Source organism: Syngnathus scovelli, chromosome 19 (genome assembly GCF_024217435.2).
Source record: "Syngnathus scovelli strain Florida chromosome 19, RoL_Ssco_1.2, whole genome shotgun sequence".
Classification (NCBI taxonomy): Eukaryota; Metazoa; Chordata; class Actinopteri; order Syngnathiformes; family Syngnathidae; genus Syngnathus; species Syngnathus scovelli.
This window is the reverse complement of record NC_090865.1, coordinates 9,006,938-9,030,748: the sequence shown is the minus strand read 5'-3', so window position 1 is coordinate 9,030,748 and position 23,811 is coordinate 9,006,938. Positions and strand designations below refer to the sequence as shown.

The following is a 23,811-nucleotide window of genomic DNA, read 5'->3' as shown; positions in this document are numbered from 1 at the left end:
TTGTTATTATGTTTGCCACATTTAGAATAAATGGCAAACATGCATGCTGCCCCCACCATGACGTTCTTCTCGAGCATTTCCAGTCCGGGCGTCCCGTTGGCCTGAAGCAGCGTGTGAACCAACTTGTCCAGCTTGGACCTCTCCTCAGCAGGGACGCAATACCTGAGCACACATTGACCACATGTCACGCATGCATGCAGACATGGTGATGACATGAGTCAAGTTGCTTTGGCACCCGCACCCACCAAATGCAATCGGCGCCAGTGTGAAGGTAATCTATGTATGGAAGGCGGTTCTGGTCTCGAGACCAGCATGAGGTAGAAAAGACCATGCCAATGTTCAGCCAGGGAACGGTCACCCCTGCGGGCAGACAACAACACTGCATATCAGAGCTTGCTCGAGTCACAGCCACATTTAGCGTATTTTCAGGTAACGCCTGATTTTTGCGGGACTTCGAAATAAATGTGATGTCAGTGCAAATGACAGCACAAGAAAACGAGAGCAGATGAAACAATTGAACTTAGTGTGAACTGTGGAAAGCGAGCCGGTCACCTACCAGGCACGGCGCCCAGATGCCTCAGGACGGAGCCCGAGTTGTTGGGGAGGACGGTCAAGTTCCACCCGTGTCTGCACACAAGAGGGCGCCACACAAAAATCAGACTGTCTTTTGTGGGGGGGTGGGGCAGGGTTTGTCACTCACTTGGCAAAGGGCTCCGACTTGCCAGTGGGGAAGCCGCTGCCGTGCGTGCTGGTGTCCACCTTGCCGCAGTGCACGGCTACATGGCCGTCGCGCTGCTCCACGATGCGCCAGTACTCTTGCTGCCGCCGCAAGCGCGCTTGTCAGTTGGCATCACGTGAGCCCACAAATGCGGCGGTAGTGGTGGCGGCAACGCTCACCTCCACCTCGCTGGCGGCCGGCTCCTTGTTGAAGCACATGGTCATGGTGTTGCGAGCGATCCGGAAGAAGTTAGTCAACGACACCGACTTGCCCTGCCACAGTTTTACACTCGGCGTCAATGCAAGAAATGTTGCCAAAGCGTCACTTCTGGAAAATGACAATGCAATGACTCCTCCATCAATGCCCAACAACAACAAAGCGTTCTCCTCGTAAAATAGAAAGGTGAAACTTAAGTACTATAATGCGATTTGCCACACACCACGAAAGCAGTGACTGTGGAAAAGCTGATCATTAACAGCCGACAGATATATGGAGCCAACTTTTGAAAAGGATCTTACATTTTGATCCTACGTGGTTCCTCACCTTGTAAATGCATTTGTGCTGCTCGCCGAGGACGCTGTCGTCGCGGCGCTCGGCCACGCGCCCTCCGTGTTTTTCCTGAGCAAAGAGGCGGCGCCGGCCCGCTTTGACCTGAGCCTCCAGATCCTTCAGATGCTGGTAGACGCTGTTGCCGCTGCCGGCGCCGTTGCTGCCCGCCATCCCGTTCTTGGGCTCGTAGCGGGGCAGCGCCGGCGCGGCCGAGTCTGCCAGAGCCTCCAGGGGGCCACGCCGCGCCTCCAGCTGACGCTTCTCCTGTAGCACCTAGATTGAAAGAAATATTGAAATTGTTCTCGCTACCAGCGAAGAGCGGCATTGGCATGTTGGTGTTTCCGAGGCACCTGATCGTGCAGCCGGAGGCGCTCGTCGGCGCCCAACGAGTCATAGGCCAGCAGGTACTGCAGGTAGGCCTCCTGCAGCTTGGCCAGCCGGTCCTGCGCCGACTTGGGAATGCGCAGCAGGTCGGCCAGCTTGCTCCACTTCTTCAGGTCCATTACCTGCTGCATGCCACCCATGTCGTTGAGCACCTGGAAGAAGCGCGCCAGGTCCACTTCGCAGCCGCCTGCGCCACACAACCACACCATTAGTATGCCCATAAGTCAGACCCCCGCCCCCGGTCTCTGCCCATAGTCCTGCTTGGGTATACAGTTCCCCGACTCGTTTAGCACCCGTGCGAGTGTAAAAAATAAAAGCCTGAGAGTGTTTATAAGGTTTTGGCGATGTTTGCTCTTTGGATTGCCACAGCGGCATCATGTTTTTACGAGGTCTCTTTTTTTTTTTTTTTTATAGCCCACAATAACGATTGCGGGAGGAGTTGTTGGTTCATGGCCCCTGGCCCGACAATATTTCCCGCATATTGTCCTGTCACTTGCCATTCCTCACCGCCGCTTTATGGGACCCTAACGAGCCTCGGCACGCTCCCATACATGACTCGAGGTACAAACGGATACAGCAAAGAGCGTCTTACCGATAACGGGCGGCTCGTCCATGGCGATGCCCTGAGATTTGAGGTGCTTCCGGATGCAGGCTAGTCGCTGCACGTTGGGGCCCCAGCGCCGCCCCAACATGTGAACCCGCTGCACGGTGGTGACGAAGCGCATCTCCTCACTGAGTTTGCACTCGGGCCTCCAGTCGGGCGGCGGTACCACGCGGCACACACCGGCAGCCTCCGCCTGCTGTCGCACGGCTTCCATGAACACCATGGGGTCGTGGAACTCGCGCGCCTCCGGCAGGAAGACAGGCACCTCGCCCAGGGCGGCCCACCCTTCCGGCCGGCTCCGCCGGCACCCCCACTCCTTCTCCTGCTCACGCTCCTTCTGCCGCGCCAGCTCCTTCTCACGTTCCCACTCCTTGTCGCGGTCGATCGGCCGCCCCGTCAGTTGGGGCCTGAGTGGTCCTGGCCGGTTGGCGAGCGGTGAGGCGGCGCCGGCGGCCTGTCGGGGCTCTGAGGTAGTGCTGCGCCCGGGGCTGTGGGAGTGATTGTGGCCGGGCGATGGGGAGGAAGCAGCGGTGGCGCGGCTGTAAGACCTGCTCAGTTGCTGCTGTGCTTGTCGGATCAACATCAGCTTGCCGGCCGACGCCCGCTTAGGTCGCTGGTTGACCGACTCTGCTGGTGTGGAAGAGGATTGTTGTGCGACGGGCGAGGGGGACGGGAGTGCGGGTGGAGCCATCTCAGGAGGCGGCGGCGGCTCCGAAAGGCGTCCGTTAACGGGCGGCGTGGTGGGGGTGACCGAGCGCATGGGGATGGCCTTCTTGCCACTGCGCGTCTCTGGTGGTGCTTGCGGCTGCAGCTTGGCCTTCTTGGGATCCAGGCTGGCCTTGGGCGCACCGGCCTCCACCACTGAATGCAGCGACACCTCCAAGCGCCGCTTGGAGTTGCGCAGACCCTCCCGCCCGGGGATGTCGCCGTCCTCACTGTTTTTGTGCCGCTGGCCGTTCAGCCTCCCGTTGAGGCGGGCGGCCCGCCCGTGCAGCCTGTTGACTAGTAGCACCTGTTTGCGGGTTTTTGCATTGCTGTGATAGGCCGCTGCTGCAGCTGCTTTTCCTGAGTGGGTCAGCCCGTTGCTGGCTGCTGGCTGGCTGTGCTGATTGTGATTGTTCGCCATGTTGCTGCTGCTGCTGCCGAGTTTGGTTTTCTTGTCCAGTTCCCTCTGCTTGGCTTTGGTGTAGGTGACGTGGCCCTTGGACACGGTGGCCGTGTACTTCTTCACAGTTTTGGACGGTAGACGGAAGTCGCGACTCCTCTTGGCGGCCGCCTGCAGGGCGCTCAGACGCGTCAGCCCATTCACTCTAGAGACCTGACCAAGAAGGAGCGCGGGGAGCCACGGTTAGGAACCAGTCAGTTGTGCCCCAAAGACAATGAATATAAGAACAAAAAGTGGGATGTCAGAGATGCCCTCATTATCATACAATATGGATTTGTCTACATTTTAAAAATACACGCGCGCACGCACGCACGCACGCACACGCGCGCACGCACGCACGCACGCACGCACACACGCACACACGCACACACGCACACACGCACACACGCACACACGCACACACGCACACACGCACACACACACACACACACACACACACACACACACACACACACACACACACACACACACACACACACACACACACACGGGTTGGACACCAAAATGCCCCCACACATTCCGATCGCTGTGAAGGCCCCAAAAACTTTGACAATCCAGAAGCTAGATGACATTTTTGGCAGAGCAAACTTGAAATTCCTGCCACCACAAGGGGGCTCTGCTGTCCTGGACGAGTAAAGGGAAGAAGGAGGGGGGTCTTGATGACATCATGTGTTGCTATCCCCAGCTGCCACCTGGCAGGCAGACTGGGAACATGCGCAAGAGCACACAGAGAAGAAGAACAAGGAAAAGACGACCACGAAAAAGAAGGCAGACGCTTCACAGAGGAGAACAGCGGGATGCTTTCGAGGCGTGCAAACGACTAACACGCACAAAATGGACATTTGCACAAATACTACAACAGAGGCTAGACACAAAGCTACAAGCACAAAGCGACACGCGAGATGCAAAAACACCCAACATATGACATTAACCAACTCGTCTGACCTGCTTGCGGAGATCGTTGGCGGCCCTCCTGGTGGCCAGGCCTTTAGCGGCGGTGGCGCAAGCGTTAGCAGCGTTGGCCTGCAACGTCCGGACGTGTTCCCGCGCCTCGGCCCGCTCGCTGCGCTCCCTCAGCAGCGGCGGCGGTGGTGGTGCCTTGGGCCGAGGGCTCTCCCGCATCGTCGCTTTGCTGTGGCCGCTCAACACTACCCGCCGAGACGACAGACGCGCTCGTTAGCCAAAAGTCCAGCCTGACACAACTTCAGTTTGTTCCTTTTTTCTAAAACACTCAGAATAGTAGAGGTGAGGACGCATCTTCTTTTTTTTAATGGATCACGTACGTATGCGCCTTCCTTACCGTGGCCGTTAAGCGGATGGCGTGTGAGGGGCTTGCCCTTGCGTGGCGTGGAGTGGCAGGAGGAGGAGGCGGAAGCCTGGCCGCCGCGGGCCACGCTGTGCCAATATGTGCCGCCGCTGCCGCCGTTCCTCAGCTGCTCGTCGGCATCGTCCTCCACCTCCCCGAGGTCCTCTTCCTCCTCTTCCTGGGAGCTGCCGAAGTATGCCATGTTGTTGGGCAGCGCTGGCGAACCTGCCAAAATGGACAATAAGTCATCGAGCGATCTGGCAAACCATCTGATTGGCTGGATTGCATCTCCTGCTTTTGCGGTCACTGGTTGTCAGGCAGAATCCCCAATAGCAAAACTCGCTGAATCGACTCTTTGAAAGCAGACAGGGGATGATTGTGAGTCCATTTTAAATATTAACCGCACAAGATGTGTTTAAGCCTCGTTTCTGTTTCTTGTACGCACGCATGCACGCTGACCCAATCAGCCTGCAATGATTGGCTTCATTAGCTGAATGTTCGTAATTTAGTGCACTGACCCGGAGTCAGCAGGTCAATGGCAAACAGACCACAGAGTTAGTCGGGGCCTTCGGTGTGGCCACAAAGGGAACAATTTCAATTAATTTGTCTGACAATTTTTGATTAACGACATCTGCCTCTGCCAGTGACCAGCATATCCTACAATCATCAATTTTACAAACGCATTTGTCTTATCTAACATCGTTTAGACACGCCTGTGGCTTGAGCACCGTACAGTTGCCGAAACAACCACAAGATGTCGACTAGCAACAGAGAGACGCACACAAACAGCACAAGACTTTCATTGCAATCTTGGGCGGACTTTCGGCGCAATCCCCGCAATTACGGCGGCTTTTCATCCTTTCTCCTTGCAGTGGTGGACAAATCATTAGCTTGAGTCTATTAGGTTGTCATTTTTAATGAGACTGGGGGTGGCATGATTAAAAACCTTCCATTATTTCCGGCTACCTTCGCTTAATTGGATGATAAAGTGTATAAAAAAAAAAAAATCTGGGTAGAAATGTGAAAAGAAAAATGGGAAAATCATTTAAAGACATCACGTGAATACTTTTTGAGTAGTTGCAGTGACAGTGGAAAGTGGAAGAAGATGCAGAAAAATAAAAAAAATCTTATTTGAAATTCAAATTTGCGGGGGAAAAAAAAAGAATCAAGATATTGGCAAGCATCAAGGTGGCGCTGCCGCCGTATTGCTAAAACGTGCTCCGAAATTGTCAGAATGCTGAAGCCCAACTTCAACTTTGGAATCAGCATGCAAAAGGTGACGTTGGTGGCACCCCACCAAAACCCGTTCTGTGGCTTTAATCAAATAGCCCCTGCGGCCTCGAGCTGACAGTTGAAATACTGTCAAGCTGACAGTAGAAATGCGTGCTTGTATGCCCGGCGACAACACAAAACACCAGTCCCGGTAGAAAAACAGCTGTTAACTTAGCGCGTAAGCATTGTTTCTGTACCTCTGAGGCAGAGGAAGGTGAGGAAGTCCTCGGTTTTGGGTTTTCGTCGAGACAGGTCCTGGATGGACGACGATGGGGACGAAGCGGAGAGCGACTGCGATAAGGACGACAAGGACGAGTTGGCGGTGTTGGCGGCGGGGGGGACGCCCGGCGTGAGGGCAGCCTGGCCCGCGCTCAGGGCGGCAGGCTCGGCCACCTTGACGGGCGTGGTGCTGGGCGAGTTGGGCTGCGACTGCGCAAACTTCCTCTGCGCCTGCAGCCGAGGCCTGGAAAAAATACAAACAGCACACCAGTGTGCGTCAATTCACATCCATGCTCCTGATTTCCGCCAAGTCCTTTTCCCATCTGCTCTGATTTCATCTGTGATATTCCGCTTTCTGTGTTTAAAAGAAATATCGAAACTAGATAAATGTTCCGTTTGGTTTTGTCAAGCTGCAGAGCGGCTGCAACGTTTAACCGTAACCGCGGCAGAAATGAGATCTATCTCCATCAATTTTCTGCCCGCCAGGCTGAAAAGTGCACGAGTGGGAACGACGCGATCGTGAGCGGAGGGCCGACAAATCGCGTTTGCCGCGGCCTCTGCCTGCCAAAAGGTGCCAAACTACTCATTAGGCTTCAATCACAGAGCGCCGCTGTGTCAATTTTGACAATTTTCTAGCCTGCTGGAAAGGACAGTTGCACCGGGTGGGAGCTGTGCACGCATGTACAACTTAGGCTAATATTAGCACTTAGCAACTCTTGACAAAAAGAGAATTACTTGCGAGTGCCTGTTGTCGGGTCGCCGAGTCGGGTGTGCCTCACATACGTATGCCAGCGTCCAAATGCGACCAATTGCCGCGGCCGAATGAGTCTGAGAGGCGCCGCGACCGACGAGGGGAAAGCAGAGATGCAGGGGGCGGGAAAAAAAAAGATTACAGCCAGATCGGCACACATCGCTCATCAAGGTCGGTGCCACTTATTTGCTGACATTGGCCGACCTTTGTGAACTTTGAACCGCCTGACCCAAGCCCACTCCAGCTCACGCACGGCTTTCATTTAATCTGCGGGTTTTAACGAGTCCCACTTTGCTGATTTTTGGGCTCCTCAATCATTCACACAACCCCAGCATCTCTGAGGTGACAACTGCTGCTAATAGAGAAACATGAAATGTGGCAACTCACGCACTCCGTTTCCATGAAGTCGCACCTCAAGTAAATGGAGAGAGGCATTAAGGCCCATGTCGCGTTTGATGGAAATGATGCATTAGCGATGAGAGATATTGCTCGCACTAGACAACCGAGTGTGTGTGCACTTGGCATTCATTAAGTGGAAACAAAACAAGAGGCGGCAGCAGAGCGAAATCGTGCGCGCGTGTGCGTGCGTGTAGGTGCGTGTCTTGGCTGTGCAGGGGGCCAAAAGTGCTTTTCAGTGGCGGTGGGAACAGAGAAGGACGAAAGTCCTTCTAGGAGGGGGCAACTTGCCACTCGTGCTGCTTCAAACAAGTGAGCAGAGAAGCCTGCGCTGCCGAATGATCACCTCGAAGCCAAAGACAAAGTCGGCCGCCGTCGTAATTTGCGAGTTGGCAAAACGACGATGATGCAATGCAATCGTTGGCTCGGCGGACAGTGCAAAAAAAGAAAAGAAAGTGAAGCGGGTTAAAAAAAATAAGTCAGTAAATCACATCAGAAGGGCTGAGACACGGTGTTTTGGCAGCCGGCAGGCAAAACCCCCCACGTTGACTCTCAAAGACTTCTAAAGCTGGCCGTCGACTGACAAAGGCCGGCCGGCCAGCATTGACGCTCTTTCGCACCTGTCCTTCTGCTTTGGCAGGTGCAAAAGCTGCTGGTGCAGTCACAATCGCTCGCCGCTTCACATTTTATGGCTACCAAGCGCTACTTCGGCCATCGTTTCATTAGCATCGGCCGGAAAAAGCCTCCACATGCGCAAAAGAAACATGAAGCGCGTTGCACTCTGGCTAAACCTGAACGCGCCGGTGTGCAAAATGCACCTTCCATGGATTTTTTATGCTTTGCTGCCAGGTCACTTGCTCTTTAGCCAGACGTGGCCAGGAGACAAGGCTCGGACCTTGTGGAGCTCAGTGCTTCGGGTTTGCCAGCGAGCCGCAAAATCAAATCCCATGCAATTTACAGCAGTCCGTCTGTCCAGTCTCCCTAAAATAGCCACTTGGAACCTAAGTGAAAGACTTGAAGGATGCTTGGTTTTCGCCACGGTTTCTTTTGGGAGGTAAACGCATGATAGAAAAGTCGAGCAAAATTTCACGTTGCCAGATTAGGCTGGCGACAGGAGCTGCATTTAAAAAAAAAAAAAAAAAATTGGGGGAGTTTTTGATGGTGTGTGTTTTCTATCGTGCTCTGCTCTATACACAAATTGCCATGTCCATGTCCCTCAAGTGGCTTCGTCTCATGGGCGGGAGGGAGCCACTCCATTTTCACAATCATGTGGCGGAGGGGGCAGGTGCTGCTGAATGGGCTCCTCATTACCCAAGGACATCTGCTAGTGTGCCCCCCCCTTGCCTTGATGGCCTGTCAACGTGCGTAACAAAAACAACAAGACGCACACCTGCCACGGCCAGCGCCAGTGTCTCACCTCTTCTTTGCCGGGCCGTCGTCACAGAGGTCGCCGCCCTCGCCCAGGCCCGATGCGTGCAGCGAGCCACCGTCTTTGTGGCCGACAATCAAGCCGGAGCCGTTGGCTAAGGAGCCTGAAATGAGGGCCAAAAAGTTAGCAAACTTGTTCCTGATCACCCACGCGCTGCTTGGCACACTGGAATGAAAATCCACTTAATTTAATTTCATTCTTAAACATTTCACTCTTTTATTCTTTTCATATTTGAGCTAAACTGTAATTTAATTTCATTCTTAAACATTTCACTCTTTTATTCTTTTCATATTTGAGCTAAAATGGATGGAAACTGATTTTCTATTGTCCTGATTGGAATTGCATCGATGGTAAAACACGCACAATGCAGATGCCATCTCAAACAAGTCTGCGCTCGTGAGGAATGGCCAAGTCATCGGGCGAGCGCCTTTGCGGTCGGGAAGAGAGATGAGTAAGACCAAGGCACTGGCGCGAGCTCATTAATTGTAGTGGGTGGGAGTAAATGAGTGACGCCTGGCGTCCCAGAATAAGGCAAACAAGCGAGCAGGCACGGGCCCCTTCATTACTTCCTCTCTTGCTTCACTGAAGGCGTGTTTGACATGTTGCACATGAGCGCCCGTGTGAGAGGCAGCGCCGGAGACGTTACGACAAGGTGGGAGACATACATGCCGGCTGCTCGTGGGCGATGGGGGCTGAATGGGGGCTGAATGCGGGCTGGATGGGGGAGGAGGCGTACAGGAAGTGATGCGCTAAGTAGCATCCTGATAGCTTTTGAGTTTAATCAGATTTATGCGTGCTTAACTGAGCTTGTCGCCTCGTGACGTGTACCTCAAATTCTCCAGAAAGGCCAAGCGTCATTTTAGGAACACGATGAGCCGCGTGCCTGCTGAGGCTGTCAATCGAATTCGAGGATGGGAAATTGCTGGCGTAGATTTGGGGGGGATAGAAATTGATAGAGAGATAAAAGTAAAATCACACAGTTGCTGGTGATCATGTGTAGAGAGGCCAAAGATCACGTGATCCGACGTGGCATTTCTGATTGGTCGTTGCTAGCTAGCGTCAGACAGGAAGTGACAGTCGCAGGATGAGCAAGAGGAGGAGGGGGGGGGGGGGGGGGGGTCACGGGTCGGTTCGCGTAGCGAAGGGGAAGAGACTGACAGATGCGGTGGACGGGCGGGAAGAAAAGAAGGGTTAACACCTACACTAAGAGAACAAATCTTGAACTTTCTCGAGCACTGTCGGGACGGTTGTGTGGCCGCGGCACGCATCCAAGAGTCGCTTACCGTTTCGGTTGTCATCGGCATGGCCGTCCAACTGCCGTTTCTGGGCACTGCGAAACTCCTTGAGGGACAGGTAGAGCACCTTGCGCATCAGCCGCTCCTCCGACCACGGAATCCCATCGCTGTCGTCCTGCGCAAAACAAAACAAGATCACTTGTATGTTGACACTTTGTGTTCATTTTTATCGGAGTGCGTTGGCCCCTGATGGCGTTACATTCACATTTTGCAGCGACTCGGCGTGCTGACATCACTGCCGCTGCCACCGAGACGTGCTCACTCGCAGCTAATTTGGCTTTGCATTATTCATTCGTTGCCGGAAGCTCGTTTCCTCAAGTCATTAGTTTGACATCAAACAAGCAGAAACGACATACTTCCCCCATTAGGCTGTTTACCCTTACGTGCGGCTCCTTTTACACACACGCACTGTGCATAGTACTCCCCCACACACACGTACACCGAAATCAACCAATCATGCTCGGCGGCTGATCGGAGCACCACTACACGACAGCATGTCACTTACTGTTCTCTACAATTACACTCAGCCCAATTTGAGGATTGACCCATTTATTTTTGCACCTTATGAAAACTGCTGACTTCACCTTCATAACTGAACAAATATTATATTTTTTTGCTTACTAATTTGTGTTGTCCTCTTAATGACAAGCTAACGTCATCTGCGAGGCTAGCTAACATTTCCTCGTGAAGACCGACCGTGCGTGTATGTGTATGTGTGTGCGTGTGCGTACGTGTGAGAATACGCAAGCAGTCTGGGCTAAAAATAACCCAGCGCTGCACCGCTTCTTCCGACTCTTGCGGATGTCACGGCGCGGGAATGTGGGCTGCAATCCAACTGCGGTGCGCTTTTCCACATGAAGAAAAAACAATTCTCCAAATGCGTTACTCTAACAGACTTTTCCACTCAGGGGTAAGACAAAAAAAAGACGGACGGGTAAACGGAAGCGGGGGAAATGTTGTTTAAACAAACGTCTGGCCGACGATGAAGCGCTTCCTTCCTGCCAACACATGCGGCCCAGGCGCATTGATCGTTAGCCGTTATTTCAATCACATTCGGGGTCACCGCCGAAGCAGGCTCGAGCGTAACCTCGTTAGCCCGGTCTTGACAGGAAGGGCCTGCGGGGCTGGGCGATGCAAAGCAGCCACGGCGACGTCCCTGCTAACATGGAAGCCAGCTCGCCACTGTGAGGGAAGACCCTCGGGGGCAACTTTGCCTTGGATGGTCCCGCTTGAGATTTGCCATCTGGACTAGGATTGAGGTCTAGTGGGTGGCTGGCCAGAGTCAAAGTTGACCTTCTTATGGCGGGCCTAAAAGCCACTCAAGCTCCAAAAGGAGCTGTCAATCACACGCTTGCATTTCACATCCCCCGGTTCCCTCCCGGACCCGTCCAGCGGCCAGCTAACAGCTCGGGGGCCTCTTTTAATGGGAGGAGGACAGAGGCAGAAAAAGGACAACAAAGAGCGGAGGGGATCCCTTGCACCGGAGGAGTCATGTGGCCCTTGTTCAACGACTCTGCAACTCTCAGATGGGGGTGCAATTAAAGCGGCAATGGCGCTGGTGCTTTCTGACGTCGACCCGAAGCGTCTTCCCAAAGTTGAACAGGAAAGGAATCCGAGTTGAGGGTAATCAGTGCGTTGAACTGCGCCTGAAGAGAAATGTGCCTTTGCGAGTCCGAACACGGCGAGAAGAGATCAGCAAACACCTAAAAATTTTACAATACTGCATTACAATATTGCTCTTTTGATATTGTAAGAAATGTTTCTCAGTGGGAGGAAGAAAGAACAAGAATTTGGAGCGAGCGAGATTGGATTAAGGAGAGCAGCCGGTGCATCGCAGTGAGCGGAATTGAAGAAGTGGGTTGCAAATTTGGGGTGGGAGCCCACGGCGTGGAACCACCAACGGGGGTAGGGGTAGGAGAAACACAAAAAGAGAGAAAGCAGCAGACGCAGACACCTAATTACATTAAGACTGAGTTGAGAATTGACGGACGGCTGGAGACTATCTCCGATTAGAAATCAAGTCTCGTTCAGAGAAGTTGCAAAGGTCAGCGTGGACACAGCGGGTGCATGTGCGTGCTTGTGTGCATTTAGCAGGAGAGCACAAAAGGTTGATATATGCTGCAACCGAGTGTGTGCAATGTAGCGTCTATTTGTGTAAACCGGGAGTGGACGGCGGATTGTTGGTCAGGCGCGTACTTGTGTGTTTTTCCAACACAAAACAAAAGAAGAACAAACTGCCTTTCTCATAACGTCCAGCCACTGGTGCGGCGCTGGTCGACAAGGTGTCAACAAAACACTGCTGGAATGTTTCCAAGCTTGCGATGGATTTGATAATAACGACATGCCGAGTAACGTCCTAACCGGTGGGTATTACAGGTTTGGCAAAATAATAAAAAGTCGGCCGGATGAAGGGATCTGTACAAAAATCTGAATCTGTGCTGTGTGAGTTTGTGCTTGGGGTGGATTGTTCTGCTTTGAGTAAAGCAGAGGATGATGAAGGTATCAAAGAGAAGTTCAGAAAACTATTCTTGGAAGAAGCACTGCTTAAGCTGCTTTGGCTGTTTGTTTTTCTTTCTTCAGAGATTATTCAATCATGTTGAAGCTTATCCCGCTCCCGGAGATCTGAAGTTGTTTTAGCTAACAAGCAGAGATCACGAGGACGTCTGACTCACAGGCGCACGCCGGGGTATAACAACTTCTCACGTCAAGACAATGAAGCTCTCGCGGCGCGTCTCGTAGACAGACTGACAGTTGAGTCAATCCGTGACACGAATCTTAAGCCGTCTGAACCGCAAGTAGCGTTTTTATACGCAGCTAATGTGCAAAAATCACTGGAAAACCTTTCTTTCTCATACCTCCCTCTCACCGGCTGGCCGCAGCTCTGATCCATTCAGTCTGCTGAGTCATGACAAGAGCGGGAGGCTAATAATAACAGGTTGAACACTTGAACTCAAGCCTGCTTTGTTCCCCTAACAGAAACTGCCAGTCTGAGCAATACCTCCAGGGGTTTCCTCGCCTCACGTATAGACTTGGCACTTAGCTGACTCAGAACAGAGTTGGCGGCCACGCAACAGTCATCAAAATTTCCCACGGAGCAGGGGGGGGGGGGGGGGGGGGGGGAGGAGGGCGGTGAAAAACGCCTTCGTCGTCATCTGAGTCACTGATGGCAGAAATCTTAAAAGTGTGCGGCTTCCTGAAAAGCCATAGCAAGTGGTGGCACGTCAGTTTCACCGCCTCTGACAATGTAACCTTTTTGTGTTGACGGCGTGATTTGGAGGACGGCTAAATCAATCGAGGTGTAAAACGTCTTGACAATGGTGCTGGCATAGGTGTTGCTTATGCACAGACGGCCAGCTCCACGACATTCCTCCGATTAACACAGCATAAAGCAAACCGGGAAGGAAATTACCAGACAAAGGAACGTCACCATCACCTGCTGCTTTGTTGCCACATTAGCATTCTCACTATGTTAACATTCAAGGCTAATTATTAGCTAAAGTGTGTTGGATTCTGACCATATGAGAAGTCAAGGGGGTTTCATGCCACCGTAAACGGCGAGTACAGTGAGCACAGTCGCTACCAGAGGCAACATCAGTTATTTGGGAACCTTCCCGCTAGCTTGACACACAAACATCTGTTGGCCTGCCTTCCATCTCTCGTTCCACCTGCTCCTTTCTTCCTGTCATTAGCTCACCGGCTTCAATGCCTCGTCAGTGAGCAGCTGGACCAACACCAGGCTGGAATAGTTTGCCTCTTTGCGCACCCCCCTTTTTTCCTAAGTGGTGGCTTTGTGTGGTGAAGGAGGCAGCAGGGATTCATTGGACTTGCAAAGAGCTGCCACGCAAACCACATGAGAACGCCAGGATGTTTCTGTGTTGTCGTGCCTTCCCACATACAACATTGTTTAGCCACACTGTCAATCCCGGCGTGTTCCCACTTGATGCTAATCGCTTAAGAGGGGGATTCTTTAGGAGAGGAAAAGAAACCCCACTGGGGTTTGTGTGGCTGCCGGAACGCCAGGCGACATATTAGGAAAACAACGCTACCTCTTAACACTACCCGCTAAAAGTAATATCTTGGCAGGCAAAGAACGGGAATATTTCCTCCTCAGTTTTTGGGCTGTGAGTTTTTGGGCGCTCACAAATGCGCATTGGGGTAAAACAGAGGTGGGGGGTGCACCATATGCAGGGCACGTTTAACGGCGTGTTCTCAACACGTACACACCTTGCTCTTTAAACCCTTCTGACTGTGTATACGTGTTCGTTTCACGAACACATGGCTCGGCGCGGCAACCACTCAGGCTCCGCTTTCACTGGCCGTGAACCATTGAAGGGCATGCCAATAGCAAGGAGAGGGGACCTCGGCTTCCAGCCTGTGCCAAGGCGAGGTCTCGAATTAGTCACTCGCAACTCAGCTGTAGGCTTGTGGAGTCAGCACTTTCCAAATGAAGCTTTTTGATTGATTAAATGCTAATTTTTCTAATTTGGGATCAGCACGCAAATATTTGTCAGGCCAAGAAAATATAATCGCAGATGTCACCGCGGATCGGAGGGAAAATTGACAGCTTCTACTGTGCCCCCCCCACTCCCCGTCTACATTTTGATTTTATTTATTCTCCACCCTCACCGAGCCACGGATTAGGCATCAATCCAATCACATTCTGATCTGAACTGCCAATCGACAGCATACACCACCTCCGATTGGTTGAGGATGTTGGCCGTGCTCTAACAATAGCGGCCAAGTGAGTGCAATTCTTTCTCCTGCTTACGTGTGGCCCCCGGGCCGTCCAACGTGTGTCGTTCCATTTCGGGATCCTCACCCGGAGGACGATGGGTCTTCTTGCCCTTCTTCCCCCTGCCGTCAGTCGAGTGCTGACGTTGAAACTCGCCTTGACGCCGACTGGGATTCCGCAGAGATTTGGCAGAGTTCAGCCAAGTTCTCACTGAAAGTGCTATTTACACATGACCACACACAAACACAAGCGCGCGCACACACACACACAGGATTCGCTCAGCTCGGGTTGATCGAGGTCCCTCCGCTGACCTACTTCTTCGCCAAGCGCTGAGCTCACGCGACAAATGCCGCTGCAGCAACTGCTCGAGGTTTGTTGGCTACCAACCTCCTGACGCAATGCCGCAGCCCCCAAAAAAGACCTCCCGTATTACAGAGCTGTCATTTTGACAGTGGGGTGGGGGGAGTCTAAATGCTGGATAAGCAGACTTTTGGATCAGCACTTCCACGCAGCACTGCAGCTTTGAATGTTTTAACGGTCAGAGCGTCGTCAGGTTTCAAAAGGCGGCAGGGCTTTCAGGTGATTTCCGGGTATGGTTGGATCAATACGGTGTGAGATTACAGTGCAGGTTGAGGTCAAGTAAGCTCTGAGCTTGGTCGCGTGTTAAACTAAAACAACCAGAGGTATTTCCGAGAAAAAATGTTAGGCAAACACAAAACGGAGGCAGCAGAAGAGCCAGATGAATCAGCCGCCATTAATCAAGGTGGCGAGTGACATGCTGTGCCATGATTCAAGCCGCTTGAAAAATCACATTCCCATTCCAGTGACATCTTAAAACAAAAAGGCGGGATAAATCTCAAGTTGGCTTTTTTTAACGGCAGCGTGAGATTAATTTAAAGTCTTTTACAAGGTGCCAGGCGCAGGTGCTGCGAGGAATTCCCAGGCTGCTGCTTTAACGGTACACTCCCAGACGCCAAAGCATAAAAAACGTCAAAGACAGGCCATCAGAACCCAGAGCTCACTCTTGACAGGATGCGGGTTTGTTTGGAGTTTCTCGGGGACACAATACACCGGAGACGCCAGAACGTCCGTGGCTTAGCCGCCTTCAAGCGGACTCTCCCGTAACGCGAGGCCAATCGGTCAAACCGAGATTTGACAGCTGCTGTGGCAGCTTCCCACATTCAGAAATGGTTAAGCTTCAGGTAGGCAGCCAGATGAGAATGGGAGCCATCGCAGACAGCCAACAGGAAAGACAGGAAGTGGCACCGACGGAAGGGCCTAAATCTACGGCCGAACATCACGCTCTTAGATTCTTATGTAGCACGTTGAAAGGAGCGATCTGCCCGAGGTCACCTTTTTTTGGGAGGGGAATGCCAAATCACAGTATTCAGCATGAAGCGAGGCAGCATTTGTCATCACTTCCTGCGGAATCGCTCACGGCAGCCAGCTAGCCAGGTGCAGCACCTTCATTTACTCGACTAGCGCTCAGCTAGCCCCCGTAGCGTTATCCCCATTTCTCCGCATTGGGCCGTGTACAACAATCTTAAGCCTTTGAAAGCCGTGCTGTGTGCGCCGGTGTGACTGCAGATTACAGCGTAGCCAAAGAAGGCCGTGAAACAAAGCTGGGGGCTTAGGCGGCACCTTCCAATGCCTAGGGACTTGTAGCGAGGGCTCTCAAGTCCAATGTGGAGAAGCAATTCAAGGAATGACTGTCACCTCTCAGCGCCGAGGTAAAAACCTCAACAGCTCCGCCCCCTCCTCTACGTATTGCGCCAAGGGGGTAGAAAGACGGACGCTTTCACGTTTGGACCAGTCTTTGTGGTTTAAGTCATGAGAGAAAATAATTTTGAAATGACTTGGAAAATCAGCGGCTGCTGGTATCCGTCACGCTAATTCAATATGCCGATTTGGCTTCATTAAATTGCGTAACCTGTCACCACGCTTGGCTTGATTTAGGTTGAGCGCAACCTAATGTAGGACGACTTGGCCGGCAACAGTGTTGTAAAAACGACTGTGGACTAAGTGAATGAAAGTCGGATGTGACAGAAGGGTACAAACAATGTGTGTATGTGATTGTTGGTGGAAAGGTAGAAAGAATGAGCGTCCGTAACAAGGTGCTGTCTTGGTGTTGGCAGCTTTAGCTCAAAAGGAAACAATTATCGGAAACAGCGGTCAAATTGACGACAGGAAAGCCCCCTTTGAGGGTAATATTTTCGCACTTGGCCTCACTTGTGTGACTCACGCGACGACGCTTGCAACTTCCGCAGACATTCAACAAGCACACCCGCATTTCTTGGAATTTGTTGGACGTTCTAAGGAAATACCATCATCCCAAGCCAAGAATAAAATAATTACCATTTACCATTATGGACTTTTTTTCTTCCTAAAAATGTCTATAAATCTGATGGACAAGGAAGAGATAAAAAGTCATCTGGCGGAGGCAAAGGAAAGTGTGACTGTTATAAACCGTGATGTCATCAAGGACCATGCCATTGCTAAACTTGAAGTCTGAACAGTCAGTGTTTTAGCATCACGCTCGCCGTTTTTATGAGAGACGGCGGTAAATCGATCCGTCCTCTCGTCGCCTCGTCCCCCGAGACTTAATTGGCCTGACGCCTGCCTGTGCCACAATAACTGTGGAGCAGACAAAAGGTAGCGGTTGTTTAGTAAACACATGCGGCACGACGGCGAGAGCTTTGTCGCCAAGAGGGACGTAAACGTCAAAAGAGGCTAAAGTCGGATTAAAAACTCAAGCGTCCTTTTAGTCGCCTTTAATATCAGGCAATATCATACAACTTCCATGTAGCCGACAATTCAACAAGTGATGCAGCGTGGGCCTTGTAGCAACGTGCTGCAACTAACCAATGTGCCTAACACATTTTGGATGGCACAATTTACTTGCTGTAAATGAGTGAAAATCATTGTTTTGACCAAAGTCAAATGTCTTCGCGGAATTGTGAATACCAAGCTGAAGTAAACACGGAGACAGACAGACACACACACACACACACACACACACGCACACAGAATTGTAGCGAAACACACACACAGCCTCTCAGGGCCCGACCAGCTGTCCCACTCCCCCCCAATCTCCATCCACAACCACGGAGGCAGCAGCGTATAAATCACACGGTGGACTCAAGTCGTGTGCGACGTGCACACGAAAAGTGTCCTTCCACACCTCAGTCACCATTTTACCACGCTCACCTTTGAACAAAGACAAACACAACCATTTGCCCGCCTGTAAATATCCGCCGGAGTTGCTTTCGGAACCACTTTATTTCCCAAACACAGGTGCATCTGAAGACCTTTGCCCACGTCAGTAAAAAACAAGTTTGGAAAAGACTTGAACAGTCGCACGCATACGGCTGATAAGGAGAGAAGGCCGCGTTGCATAGCAAGCTTTTGTCGGGTGGCTCGCACCCGCAAAATGGCCGCCTAAACAAAAACGTTGCAGTAAAAGAGGTGAATGACTAAGATCATCCGGTTGCCACATTTGCTGGGTTCTATTTACAAAGGCAGTTCTGGCAAGCTTCTCTTCCAGCCACAAGAGCGGAAAGTCCGCTTGAAAATGTTTGGCAGTCAGCGAATGAACGGCAACGCGCCGTCATCACGTTTGCAGGAAAACAAAACAAGCCTTCGTTCTCAGTGACGTAAAAAAAATGACTTTCTACTCAGTTGAGGTCATTTGGAGGCACAAAAATACAGGAGATGCATGCTAGCAAAGAGCAAGGCACAAATATGGAAGCGGCAGAAGCGCTAGCTGAGTTCAGCAAAAACGAGCTGAGTCAACGCCTTTAACCGGCTCCACGTGGAACATAAACAGTGCGGCCCAGTCAAATAAACAGGCGATAAAGCAGCGCTCCGCTTTTGGTTTGGGACTGTCACCGTGGTTACCAAAGGGGGCTGGGGGCTTTTCAGCACCAGCCCCCCTCTTGCCATGTTGCGCACACGTTTGCATTGAAACATAAGCTTCAATGAAGCGAGGCAAGGCTCTGGGAGTGAAAAACAACCCGTTGACCCTCCAGCCTGCGCTGAGAGGCCCCGCATTTCATTTTGGACCAGGAGGTAAAAAGGGGGAGTGTGGCACAGGGGGCCGGACCTTTTGCAACTCCTCAACCCATCCGGCCCTGCTCGCTCTATTTTGGTTTCACACTCGCAGTTGGCCCATCGTCCTCCTCGGTGGCAGCACGCCTGATGAAACAGAGCCTGACAGCCTCTTTACATTTGCAAAGGCGTCTGCGGCAGCTGTGCTCATCCCACACTGGTGCATGCACGCACGCACACACGCAAAGTTGGGAGTGCAAGGCTCCAGCTGGGGCCTAAAGGAAGGAGTGGCCTCAGCGGTGACAATGACAACAAGGTGCAGAAAAAAGGACAAGGGCAGCAAGGCAAAGGCCTTCTCTCGCCGTTCTTTTTCCAGCGCCACATCAACACTGCTCGCTACTTGTCAGCCGAGACATTGTCGTGCGCGACGTCCGCAAATCTCAAGCAACGTTCAACACTGGTGTGGAGGCAGGAGTTCACAAGAACTAAATCCTGCAAACACACAAAAATACTTTGGAATAAACAACTACTTCCACCGTCAATCAATGTTAAGGAAACCCTAAGCAAAAACAATGACGCCAACGGTGTGATGAAAACGTACGAGTCATCAGATGAGTTTTCAAATGACCGATCGCACACGTCGTTTGCATAGCACCTCATCAGAATATTTGCAAAAGACTTTTGCCACCTCATTCAAAGGACTCACTCAGCTGTAATCAAGGAGCCACAAAACCAAAACCAAGCTGGGCCACAACCTCGTCATTTTTTTTCCCCCCTCTGGGTGACAAAATGGAGGTGGGGCGCCTTCCAGTGGATCAGCTTTGCCTGGTTTGCTTTCATTAGGCTTAATTAATGATTTCATTACCAATAAAAACGCGATGGTGTTTATTGGAGTCTGGAGGGAGGACAAAGGGAGGGCGGCGGGCTCGTGTTTGAGGGGAAATGGTTAAGCTAAGCGTGCATAATTGTCTTACGCTAATTGAGGGAGGGCACCGGGGGATCAGTAGGGCCCGACTTGAAGCTTGGATGAAGGGGGTCGGGGAAAAGGGGGCGCCAAGCGTCAACCTTCAGTTTTGTCGGAAATTTTCAAGCTCTCACTGCAAGCGTCAAATGCAAGACAGATGTGGCATTCGCGCATGCCAGTGGCGGAAATACGCCACCTCGACCCAATCACAGCCCTCTGGACCTTTTAAGGCACATATGTCAGAGTTACGGCCCGCGGGCCGGATCTGGACAACGATGCTGGGGGTTGGTTGTGAGTCGAAGTCGGGGCGGGGGTTGGGCTCAATTTCCATGAACACTAAGAAGTCCCTGACTTTCCTTCTTTTGTGCCTTTGTTTCTTGTTCAACTTCTTAAACGGCCGATGTGATTGTGTTTAATGCTGAGACAAGCATTCACGCAAGTGCTACAAGTATTTAGCCTGAGTAAAAGCATCGCCGTTTTACTTTTTGCGGCAATGTCACGGCGATGCCGAATAAGTTCACTAAACATCCAATCAGATTTCTCAGATCACGCTACGTTCGAGTTTGCTGGGATGTGAGAAAGCTTACATGGCGCTCACAAGGCCCAACATTCGAAAAGCCATCCAATTTAAACTGAAACAAAAGACACAACTCAACAGCTCTCAGGGATTTCATCATTTTGGTCAAGTTGGCTTTGCAAGTGGGGACAAAATTTTCTGAAAGACACTGTCCAAAGGCCTACTGAGGTCTGAAAGTTTCTGATTCTTTTGTTTTCTGAAATGCGGCATTAGCAGAGTCGGCAATCAGAATGTTCAGATTTCCTAGTTTTGTGGAATATAGTATTAGTTTTCAGGTAATACCATTCATATCTATACATTCAAGGGAGCCCAGACCCCAGCCACTTCGCCTAGCTCACATATGTCAGAGTTACGGCCCGCGGGCCAGATCCGGCCCGCGAATTGATTATCTATGGCCCCCTGGATGATATTGAATTACTATTAGAACCGGCCCGTAGGCCACAGCCGCCCGCTGGTGTTTTGCACGCACCAACACTACATTTCCCACAATGCAACGGTAGCCCGCGATGTCCCTGCAGCTCGCACAAGCGGCTTCATTATTCATCAGTAGTCAGAGCAGAGTTCAACTTTCTGATACCCCCCTCCTCAAAAATGGCTAAACGTAAGGTGGACGCTGAGAACAGGGGGTTTCAGGCCAGGTGGAAGGCAGAGTACATGTTTACGGAGGTAAGAGGCAAACCTGTGTGTCTTCTGTGTGGAGAAAATGCGGCTGTAATGAAAGAATTAAATTTAAGAAGGCACTATCAAACGTCTAAGAAACACACAGACCAAGACAAGAATATCGAATATGAACAAAAGCTACAGAAGGTGGAAGAATTAAAACGAGGCCTTAAGTCCAGACAGGCTATGTTCACGTATGCTAAATCACAAAGCGAGGCTGCTGCCAAGGCTAGCTTTATTGTGGCAAAAGATATCGCCAAATCCGGCCCTTTGCAGAAGGAGAGTTGATCAAAAACGGGTTTTGAGCCTCAGAGCCTAACCCCGAACATTGATGAACTTGTACAAACAATGAGACACCTCTAAGTATCAGGCTCAGCCTCAGACAAGTGAGCATCACAGAACAGTAACGTATTTTCCGTTTTTTAATTCGGTTACATTTTTACATTTGTTTCTACAAGACGTGATTTTTCTTTGAAGAAAGTATTGTTTTGTCTGTGTGCCGTAAATTTTTGAATTTTATTTATTTATATTTATTTTTCAGTTGAATGGACCAAGGGAAAATTGCAGATAAGAGCCATGAGAAAGAATACAACTGATTTGATTATTTTTTTATTTTACGATTTGAAAGCAATGATCGGTAGATCATAGAGCAGCACAATAATACATTTTCAGTTTATAATGCATGCACTTTTACTTATGCATTTATGTTGATATTAAGAAACACATTTTGTTTTTAAAACAATTGAATTTTTTGCTGTTTGGCTGTTGAAAATGTTTTCCCTTGAAGTTACTGACAGAGCCATAACAAAATATTGCCATATTCATTTAATCATTAAATAATGTACACTGTGTTAGGTCTTAGTTCAAAAGGCTATGTGCAATCATTCCGATATATTTTAATAAACATTGAACCAGTCCGGCCCTCGGCTTGTAGCAAATTTGTTTTTTTGGCCCTCGGTGTGTTTGACTTTGACATCCCTGTTTTAAGGTATGATGTCATGCACGCTTCCAAGTGGTAACAGCTCCAACAGCACTGTTGGTAAAAGTCAAGTCAATTGGTTGACAAGCTGCGAGTAGACGTCACTCTGGCACAGCAATTTCACAAGATTTGTGTCAAAACAGAACGTCCTGCCCTGACTCGGCTTTGCTGAGTTCCGGGTGAAAAAGGCACACACAGATAGGGCCCTGCTGCAATTTTGACGGATCGCTGTCTGTCACACTTCCATTAATTAGATAGGACCCTGCCTTAGCTGGGTTCTGATGCTGGCTGATCTAGGACAGACCTGGGCAAAATACGGCCCGCGGGCCACATCCTTTGTGCGTCCCTGCCCGGCCCGCATGAGGCCAATCGTAAATTATATTTGATTACAACTTAATTTTAAAAAATAAAATAAAATCTGTGTCGTGCGTGCAATACAACTGTTTTGCTTTTATTTTGAAAGGTGTCGCACTTCCGTGTAGCGTACGTGTATGTGAGCTGTGCGTGAAGGTGAACAGTGCGAAGTAATGCTGCCCGAGAAATGTGTGCTGACCTTCAGAAAAGAAAAGTTGACAAGGATCGTCGTGTTTTCAACAAGACATGGACTGCCAAGTATTTCTTTACAGAAATGAAAGGTAAAGGCGTGTGCCTGATTTGTGGTACACAGGTCGCTGTGTTTAAAGAATATAATTTGAGTCGCCACTACACGACCAAGCATGAGAAAAAATACATCTGTCTGATAAACAGCGCGCATCAGAGGCTGATGCATTGCTAGCAAAACTGCAAGCCCAGCAAGGACTTTTTATCAAACTTCACACCCAGAGATGCAGCGGCTTTGTCATTTGAGGAAAAGTTAAAGAAGTTAAAAATAAATTGTACTGATTAATGATTGTTTTTTTTTTTTTATTTGACCTATACACCACAATTTCACATAGCTTAATGTAAATAAACAGAATAATTGTATTCTTCTAATTATCAGTACCAGCTATTTAAAATTAATAATTTAGTGCATTTTACAATGGAAGAAAATTGAGCAGGTTTAAGTTATCGTAGGTGTGGCCCTCTGACACAACTCAGGTTTTAAAAATTCCCATACTTTCGCCAGGGTCGTGATCCTTATAAAGCTCAGTGCTTGACATGCAAGGCAGGCACTTATGTGTCTGTGGCAGATAAAGGTGCCAACGCACCCTGCAAGAGGAGGACTGAAGAGAAGCCCTTTATTTTTCTTCAAATGCTGCACCGATGGCCGTATTTCTTTTGTCTTTTTTTTTTACTCAGTGTATCACTGTAAAACTAAAAAAAATGTAAGTGTACACGTTTTTGTTAGTGTAAATATATTTTTGTTATTGTATACATGTTGTTGTGTGTTATTTGGGCCAATAAATGCAATTGCTATACAGACACCATGTAATTTGTGCCATAACATATGACACAAATGACCCCCCCCCCCCCCCCCCCCCCCCCCATTAAAAAAAGGTGTCCTCTTTTTCAGAAACCCAAATCTGGTCACTCTAGGCTGATCTGTCAGAGAAATTTCACCACATTTCTGTTTGAAAGCAGTAATATTTGATCAGTCCATCCATTTGAACTATGGACGTCCCTCTGATATCGTTTGTTTTGTTGCAGAGAAGCTGAACAACTTTGAGTGTTGAAAACGAGCGTGCACCAGAACGTAGCAACAACGACAATGTTTGTGTGTGCAGCAAACTTTAAATGGCCAGCCGAGTCGCGGCGACACGTCGGGACGTTGCATTCTCGGCGGCG

At 50.4% G+C, this 23,811-nt stretch overlaps 1 protein-coding gene across 3 annotated transcripts in view; it reads right to left on the bottom strand.

Moving 5' to 3' along the window:
- The window catches only part of jarid2b (jumonji and AT-rich interaction domain containing 2b), a 30,301-nt gene that overhangs the window by 4,950 nt on the left and 1,540 nt on the right, over positions 1–23,811 (bottom strand). Inside the window, exons 1-14 of one of the 3 annotated variants that reach the window (XM_068649060.1) lie at positions 14,857–23,495; positions 10,077–10,203; positions 8,782–8,896; positions 6,196–6,461; positions 4,721–4,951; positions 4,366–4,568; positions 2,244–3,573; positions 1,618–1,838; positions 1,262–1,540; positions 898–990; positions 701–819; positions 557–627; positions 246–360; positions 57–162 (exon numbers count right to left, since the gene is read on the bottom strand). In XM_068649060.1, the coding sequence (XP_068505161.1) occupies positions 57–162; positions 246–360; positions 557–627; positions 701–819; positions 898–990; positions 1,262–1,540; positions 1,618–1,838; positions 2,244–3,573; positions 4,366–4,568; positions 4,721–4,951; positions 6,196–6,461; positions 8,782–8,896; positions 10,077–10,164 (3,237 nt within the window). In that variant the 5' untranslated portion in view covers positions 10,165–10,203; positions 14,857–23,495. Of the gene's footprint in view, positions 1–56; positions 163–245; positions 361–556; positions 628–700; positions 820–897; positions 991–1,261; positions 1,541–1,617; positions 1,839–2,243; positions 3,574–4,365; positions 4,569–4,720; positions 4,952–6,195; positions 6,462–8,781; positions 8,897–10,076; positions 10,204–14,856; positions 23,496–23,811 lie in introns of those variants that run through there. The other 2 variants (XM_049751037.2, XM_049751039.2) reach the window with 2 other exon arrangements.